The 9,301-nt window shown below is 33.7% G+C and overlaps 1 protein-coding gene across 1 annotated transcript; it reads right to left on the reverse strand.

Moving 5' to 3' along the window:
• Positions 1 to 315: 315 nt before the first annotated feature.
• LOC145100265 (putative disease resistance RPP13-like protein 1) lies at positions 316 to 5,142 on the reverse strand. Its single transcript, XM_079037609.1, has 2 exons — positions 1,275 to 5,142; positions 316 to 638 (listed from the first exon to the last, which is right to left on the reverse strand). Exon 1 carries the CDS (start codon positions 5,021 to 5,023, stop codon positions 1,283 to 1,285), a length of 3,741 nt encoding a protein of 1,246 aa, XP_078893735.1. The 5' UTR covers positions 5,024 to 5,142; the 3' UTR covers positions 316 to 638; positions 1,275 to 1,282.
• Between the last annotated feature and the right edge of the window lie 4,159 nt (positions 5,143 to 9,301).

Below are 9,301 nucleotides of genomic sequence, written 5' to 3' on the forward strand. Positions count from 1 at the left end.
GTAAGACAGGGACCAAACATACAACAAAAACAATCCGTAGGAACATTCCGAATTAAAAAATAAATTAGGGACCTAACGTGCAAATAACCTCAAACCATAGGAACCATTTGTGTAATTTACTCTAACAAAAAGGATGTGGATATTTAATTTCTTATTGATTTAACTTAATATATTTTTGCATCATATAATTAATAGAAAGATAATATCATATAATTAATAGAAAGATGATGGGACAAATTAAAAAGGCTATAGATAGCCTTGCTCCAACTTCCACGGAAGTAAGGGTAAATGAGTTTATTTGTAGACTAAACCCTATAAATCTCGAATGACTAATTTTGTAATTTATTATTGTTTATTTATATATAAAGATATCCATTTCTTGTACTGTGGATTTTTTTTTATAAACTACTTTTAAATAAAATTCCAAAACAAACTATGTTTGATAATTACTATATCTAAGTACAATTCAGTGAACCTATACAACAGTTCATCCACCATTCATCCCAAATATGGAATTTGTATTTGGTATTTACTCGAACCCTTGATTGTCTTATAACTTTTTTCAACGTCCATCCCCGTGCATATTTAGCTGATTTGCCTCAATGACATCATGTAGACAGCCTTGGTCCAACGTGGACCTGTAAAAATTGAGCAACTTCCTAAGAATAAACTCATAATTTATAGAAACATGCAAAGATCACATAATAATACGGAATATTCTAATATGATTTCATAAACAATCTCTATAATCAATCACTAATGACAACAAATATGTTGTCATGATATTTGCACAAGTTTATAGTGTGTAGACTTACATCATCCTTAACATACTGATCAATTATACTGGGAATAGCCACACAAAATGACAATTAGTCATGCTATACAGAGTTTGACCATATATTTTTTTTTTTATTTTACCAAAACAGAAAAAGTTTTAATGTCAAATGGATTTATTTCTAACCTAGAAACCGATACAAATTTGTAAAGAAATCTGAAGTTATATAACAAAGGTTACAAAGGGATTAAGATGGCCCTGATTTTCAAAAATATTACCAAAATCAACATCTCAAAGCCAATGGGTTTGACATAAAAGGTCAAAATTTCTGAATTGATGACCAAATAAAAGGTCAAAGTTTCTGGAAAAAGTTCAAACTGTAAACAATTTTGTTATGTTTTCTAGTAATTTATTCTACAAAATTTCAATAATAACATTATTGAAATGAATAACGACTCTTATGTAAGAGACACAGATGATGGGAAAGGAGATGACGAACCTTTTCTACTACATCACATATATTGTCACATTTGATGGGTTGTAAATGGTCTTAAGATCTCCAAGCTTTGGGCAACTATAAATTTCAAGTGTTTTAAGGCTGGGGAGGTGTTGTAAGACCTCTGAAAATGATTCCACATCCGTAAAACCAAAGAGCATTAGATAAACAAGAGATGGTGGAAGAAGAAAAGTTGATGATGATGAAGGAGTAGTACAAGTATTCCCCACATCGTCTGCCACTGCAAATGAAACCACTCCTGAATTGTTGCCAAATAACTCTAGTTCAACTAGTGAGGTTGGGAAACTCTGCTGTCCCCATTCTGACATGGGCTTATTTAAGCCACCAATCACTAATTTGCTTAAATTAGGAGGCCACACACCACAAGGAAAGGAGTAGTCCATACTTGGACAATCATATATCCACATTTCTTCCAAAGATGTGAGACTTTGAAATTGCTCATGAGGAAATGACTTTAGATTCTTGCACCAACGGATCTGAAGAGATGTCAGGCGAGACAAGCTGAAGTCTTTTGCTGGAATGGGTTTGGGTTGTAATTGTATGTTATCACAATCACCGACTATCAATTCAGTGAGAGGGGATGGGTGCTCCTGCACTGCTGAGAAGGTCAAAGATGTCACTGAATCACAATGCCAGATCACCAATTTCTCAACACTATTTGGACAATTGTAACTCTCCAATGTCTCACAGTTACAAAATTCCACAGATTTAAGTGATTCCATGCTGATCCCAATATTAGCCTCTTTCTCGGCTGTTGAAACCAAGTTTTTACAATTCCTTACTTCCAACTTCTGTAAACTCACAAGACTCTTGCATGCCTCTGATTCTCGTTCCCACAAGTATCTCAGTTCATCACATCTGTTGATATGTAGATGTTCAAGTGCCCTAAGATGCATTAAATCTTCTCCATGTAGTTGAGTTAGTCCTTTGACATTTAACAATTTTAATTCAACAAGTGATGAGGACAAACCAACCAAGCTTCTTAACACTGTATTGGAACAATTTCGTATATATAAAACCCGAAGTGAAGGTATCAATCCGATTGAAACTTCAGCTAGTTCTGGACAATTGGCTATAAAGATCTCATGAAGACAAGGAAATGATCTAGGAGCTCCATGTCCGTCGCCACTATTAATTGACCATCTCTGCCAACCTTTCATATCATCAAATGTCAGACATTCAAGGGATGGAAATGCAATGCCAAGATTAGAATTAGGAGGTTCAAGGAACTCAAAACCTACATTCTTCACCTCCTTCATCCTTTCAACAACCAACTTCCTAAGAGACCCTAAACATCCAAGTGTTGGTAGATGTGTACTTCTACAACCACTTAATGTAAGCTCTGTTAACTGATCAAAGGAGGGATCGCCAACCCAAGTAGGAAATCGCATTCCACTGTTATTGAAAATCTTGAGCTTTTTTAACTTGGGATGAGGCCTTAGTTCTTTAAGTACTTCATATTCAATCGTCTCATTCCGAGAATCATCAAACACATCACTCCATTCCATCTCCAAAACATCAAGACCTTTCTTTTGATGTAAGTTGGCAGACTTTGCTTCTATTGGATTTTTAACTGTGTGAAGCCCCTTAATCGAAAGTCGGCCTTGAAGATCCGATAGGCCCTTAAGATCGGATATTTTGAACCCGTTACCTTCTTCAATAAAGACCTTGGGCAGAGTTTGTAGACTCGTCAACCCACCGATCCCCAAGGGCATCTTGTTCAATTTCGGAGTATTACTTATATCAAGATGTCGTAGGTTTATTAACTTTGCAAAATTTTTTGGCAAGCTAGACAACTCATCACAATCATGAACCAACAAGGTCTGTAGATTATATAGCTCACTCACTTCTTTAGGCAAACATGTGATTCTGGTATAAGAAAAATTAAGGTACCTTAGATGCTTGAGATTACCAATGGATTCTGGTACCTTCCTGATTATTTGACTATCTCCGTACATGTCATTCAAGCCCACGACACTTAGCACCCTCAGGAATTGTAGTTCAAGAAGAACCTTGTCCAAAAAGTCGTCCTTCTCCAAACCATATGACATTACTAAGAAAGTTCGCAAGCATTTAGCTCTTTGTAATTCAATAAACTTTCTACATGATCTAGATCTTGGACCTACAAGTGAAAGATGACGAAACTTGTCAGAAGTTTCATCCATATCAGATACATCCACCTCACCATCCAATCTAAAGGAAAACTCTTCTGCAACACTTGTGGCCAAGTCAGTCATCAGGTCATGCATTGTATATCCTAACCTGTCATTCGTTGACTGTTGAAAAAAGGACCTTGACTTTAACTCTTCAAAATACTCATGACCTAAATTCTCCATTGACTTGTTTCCTTTTGATTGGGACAAAAATCCTTCTGCCACCCACAATAGGACTAACTTGTTCTTGTGAAACACGTAGTCCTTTGGAATTAAGGAGCAATATGCAAACAACTGCTTGAGATGTGGAGGGAGATGATAGTAGCTTAGTTTTAGAGCCGGAAGAATCTTATTTCCATCATCAATATCCCATATCTCACTCTTCAACAACTCCTCCCATTTATCGCCATTTCGATTTCCCTTCAAGACCCTCCCAAGTGCTGTCAAAGCCAAAGGCAATCTACCACATTTCTGAACCATACCTTCACCAAACAACTTAAGTGTTGGATGTTTGTCAAAGTTTTTTTCTCCCAACGCGTGTTGAGCAAATAACGACAGTGCATCTTCATTTGACAAAACTCCTAAAGGGTAAGTTTGTTGCGAGTCCATCACTGATGCAACTCGGGTACTCCGGGTTGTAACAATAATTCTACTTCCAGGTGCCCCTACAAGAAGAGGACTTTGTATTTGTTCCCACTTACTGTCGTCTTCGTTCCAGACATCATCTAGAACAAGTAGGAACCTTTTCTTTGAAAGTTCTTCTTTGAGGGCCACATGAAGCAGATCAAGATTAGCAAAATCTTTGTTTTGACCTGTTACTGCTTGGAAGATAGCCTTGCTAATGTTAAACACATCGCACTCTTCAGAAACACAAACCCATGCCCTGACTTCAAAGTGATCTTTCACTTTCTGCTCGTTGTATAGAAGTTTGGCAAGAGTAGTTTTGCCTATTCCACCCATTCCAACTATGGACACTATGCTCACATTCTGGTCACATCCTTCATTTCCCAACAACTTCCCCAACAATTTCTCTTTATCCCCTTCCCGACCCATGATTTTGGACTCATCGACCAGTGAAGTTTGCTCCAACCGTCTCTCTGTTATATTTGAACTTTCAACATTCACATTCAAACCCAAATCATTTTTCTGGTCAACAAGATCACGCAATTTGATGGTGATCTCTTCTAGCTTAGAACTCATCTGCTGACCATACATAATGTTGCGAGGAGTGAAATTAGTACAGCATTTTGGGACGAGCTTCAATACCTTACTACTACTGGTGCTGGCTTGAGCTTCTTGATTCAACTTGCGTCGCAGAGCTTCGGTGGCCAAATCGTCGAGTACATCGTCAATGTCGTAAGCCAAATGATGGAGATCGTTCACCCACAGTTGAACAGCTCTCTCTTTTATTTGCTTCTGGGTTGCATCAGCGAGCACGGCTTGGATCATGGGCAGGTTTTTCTTCCATTTCTTCAGCTGAGAATCGATTCCTTCGGATCGAGCAAGCTTCATCAAGTCACCAGAGATCAGCTTCTCACAAATCACGGTGATGACGGCGCTAACAACGATTTCAGCCATTGGAATTCGGAGAAAGGAAAGATTCGGTTCTTTTGCTTGAGGGCTTTGATTTCAAGAGATTAGAATTTGCAGATGAGAGAAAAAGGTACGTAGACTGAGTATATTGGTGCTGGAAGTCACTCAGCATCCACTGTAGTACAGTAGGGTCCATAGTTATCCTTGATCGGGTCCGACCTTTCTTCTTTTTCTTCTACAGTGAGACGTGTTTGCTATCCTTTCTTTTTCAAAGAAATCGGCCCACCAATTTACATAAATATCGTTTATAGTTTCATATTAGTCCCTTATAAATACATAATAACAATAGAATATTTTTAATATATTATATTACTAAACAGAATCATTCAAAATGAAAGAACCAATGTTAAATATATTTGTGATATTTTAATATAATGAAAAAAGAACATAGCGTTTCAAAACAAATAATAATAATAATAACTAGATAAGTTGTCCATGTTCCGCATGGGTCGTGTGCGTCTGATTTGAGTGTCGTTTTTGTTTATAGATTAATAGACGTTTCACTGTTTTAGTTGTCTTTGGTGAGGGCAGACAAAAATAAAAAAATAAATATGAGAACCAATATAGAAAAAATATACCAAAAGAAGAATATGACAGACGCAGAAAGTGCAAGGATAAAAAACCCGAACTTTGCCCCGGGCAGTTTTTTGTGTTTTTTATGAATAAATGTAAAAATTTTGACTGTAAGGACCAAAAGTGTCAAAATGACCATAAAACAAATATGCAGAATATAACAAAACTAATATAAAAAAGGACCATTTTTCCCAAAAAGCTAAAAGGGAAGAGAACTTTAATATATATATATATATATATATATATATATATATATATATATATATATATATATATATATATATATATATATATATATGGAAAAGTGAATATACCCTTAAGGGTATATAAGCATAGGTACTCAAACTCATTATAATACGTCATTTTGTTTAAATTATTCATTAAACTTCAACCCTTGACTTGATTTTATTTTCAAAATTTTCGAAATTTCATTATTATCTTCCTCTTACATCACATCTTTTTGCCGAACACCTATTAAGCTATATATATTATAGTTGAAAATGAAAATTATGTAAGAGGAATATAAATGTGAAATTGATAAAATTTTGGAAGTAATCAAGTTAGAAGTTGAATTATAAGAACATTGGACAATTACAATGTATATATATGATACAAAACGATGTAGTATAGTAAGTTTGGGTACCTAAACTTATATACCGTTAAGGGTATATTCACTTTTCCCATATATATATATATATATATATATATATATATATATATATATATATATATATAATATTTTATTTTAATATTATAACTTGTATAAAATAAATAAGAGAAATGACACAACATTACCCCAAACTATATATCAAATTTGCCAAATGAATTGCTTAATTATTTTTCGTGTAAGACGTGGGAATAAACTTTGAAATAATCTATCTTTTTAGAGCATCTTCAGTCCACTCGTAAATTCCTTTTTTTTTCTCTATTTCTTACTTCATTCTTTTTTAATTCTACCTCATTTTCATCTCCATTTTTTAAGATATAATTAGTTTCCCCCAAATATGGAGGAACACCATTCATAGTTTTTCTCATTCTCCTCCAATAATATATCAATTTCATCTCTATTTTTGGAAATATAAATAGTTTATCCCCAAATATAGATTAACATTATTCATTTCTCTAAAATAGATGTGAAGTTTTAATTGTCGATTTTATTTTTTTTCTTTTTTATTTTATGTATTTATACTTCATTTTTATCTAATAATTATAATTTAGATGTAATATATAATATATTTAATATCTTGTTATATATTAAAAGGAAAGATTCCGTTCTTTTTTTTTTTCTTTTTCTTGAGAGCTTTGATTTGAAGAGATGAGAATTTGCACATAAGAAGCAAAAGATACGTAGACCGAGTATGGTGTAAATTAGTGGAGCTGGAACTCACTTAGAAGGCATTCATCATAGTAGGGTCCATAGATATAATTTTTTCCTTGTCCAGTTATCATGTCCGTCCTTTTTTTTCTTCCACAATGAATGAATATAGCTTTTTGCTACAATGCCAACTTTTTCTTTTTCAAAAAACTGGAATCGGTGACCAATTTCCATAAATATCATTTCTAGTTTCATATTAGTCCCTTTTTAGTTTTATTATATAACACTAACACTAATTTATAACCTTATTGTGATTAATAATAAATACACAAATTGATCATAATCCCATTGACATGGAAATCATTTTTGCTAACAAGACTAATGATATGCATTAGTAATATTAAATCCAAAAAAATTAGCTCCTCCCTATGCCCTAAATGTTGGTCCATTTATAAGAAATGAGGTCTATGAATTTAGTTATTGTATTGCTTTCACACACAACGCAAATACCACCCAAATAATGAAAAAAATTCACCTAATGTTTAAAGGGTCTTTTTGCCACAAATTTTTAATCCTGGATACATGTAATCCAATAAAGACACTTTGAAGTTTTAACAGTAGGAATTAATGATTAACAGATTAAGCGATAACATGCATTGTCCATCACGAGTGGAAATATTTTCTAGTTATCAAAGAGAAAGAAAAGTTGGTTGTTGCTATTTATTGCATTTTAACCATGGTTTCTATTTGCAGAGAATTTCTTTAATAAAAATCTACTTCAATTTCACAAGATTTACAAAGCTTTTGAAGCAAAATCTTCCATCTTGTGGCAAGAAACACAAATGTCACAAACTCCTTGAGTAAGCTATCCAATTCTGCAATTAATCTAACTTAGATTTGAGTACAAAAATGATAAGTTAGATAAAGCACACTTTTTTATCATATGGAAACTGTGTAACAATGGCTATAGTTTCAAGAAAAAAAATAATTGGGTTCCACTCAAATGAGTTGGCAGCTGATTAAGCTTGGGAAATATATATGTATGATATCTTTATAAAGGGTTCAAAAATGGAAGGCTTCTACTGCTTTCCCTTCAGCGTCCTGCAAACATGACCAACTACACACATCCATATTGATAAATAAAAAGTTTTACATCTCAGATGCAAATAATAAAATTTACACTTCTGAAATCTAAATAAGCCAAGTTAGCAAAGTCTAACTGCTTATATATACTTCTATTTGGATAAACCTCCATGATGAAAATGAGAACTACAATGCTTTGCAGAAAAAAAAAACCAAGTCTTTCACAGATGGAATACCTTTCGTTTAAGAAAGTAACATCCAATTGTTGTTCTCTTTTCTCTAAAAAGAAAAATGGATAGCTGTCAAAGACTATACACCATCAGAATCATCTCTGAAAAAAATTAAAAAACACACGTAAATGGAGAAAGAGGAAGTGAGAAGTATGAGCGAGCTAAAAATTCTGCTTCATTTTAATCCTTTCAACATCCAAAAGAACGTCATCATAAGCACACGAAGACAGAGGATATTGTCACACCCCCAAACCAGAATAGCGGAAACATTCAGGGGTGGATGACTTCATGTAGTACCATAACAATTGAATATTGTAAAAAAAAAGTAACACAACCATCATATATATAATAAAAACGTACATTGTTGCGTTATACATGTTACCAAAAGAATATTACAATATGATTATTTAAAATGTTTAATAATAAACGCCTTAGCGTTCCTTCTTCAAAAGCTAGTAGTTACCAGTATTACTGATTCCCTGAGAAATACAAGTGGTTACGAAAAGTGTCAACAATAAAGTTGGTGAGTTCATAAGTGTTTTTGTACTGAAAAAGTATATCTTTTTGGAAGAAAATAGATGAACATAATTTCCAGAAAATCCAATATTTTCCACATATAGTTTGAAAAGTTCCCATAGTTTGAGGGTGTTAGTGTCTTTCGTACTCAAATGTTAAAGATAAATATTGTACTCAAAATAATATAAATACTGGATGCATATACGAGTCTCGTAAATGAAGCTTGTTTTTATACTTTTGTGTGAGTCTTATAACCATACTATTGACACAGACTGCCTGCAACAACATTCTTCAGGTGTTGTAATGTTATGATATTTGTCACCCCAGACCTGCCGGTCTAATTGTAGCTAACAGTTTAGGTGCGGGATTGTCAATCTCGTATAGATCTATACACAAGTATCACGCTCACCTTCTAAGAGATTATGGCTTATAACACAGGACTTGAAATGCATACTAAAGAGTACGTTGAAGATTGAATATCTCACATTACTTATTATAAATAGATTTACGATAAGAAAGACTTTATTTCACTTTTGGTGAAAGTAT

Source organism: Lactuca serriola, chromosome 1 (genome assembly GCF_051521515.1).
Source record: "Lactuca serriola cultivar US96UC23 chromosome 1, Lser_US96UC23_V15, whole genome shotgun sequence".
Taxonomy (NCBI): Eukaryota; Viridiplantae; Streptophyta; class Magnoliopsida; order Asterales; family Asteraceae; genus Lactuca; species Lactuca serriola.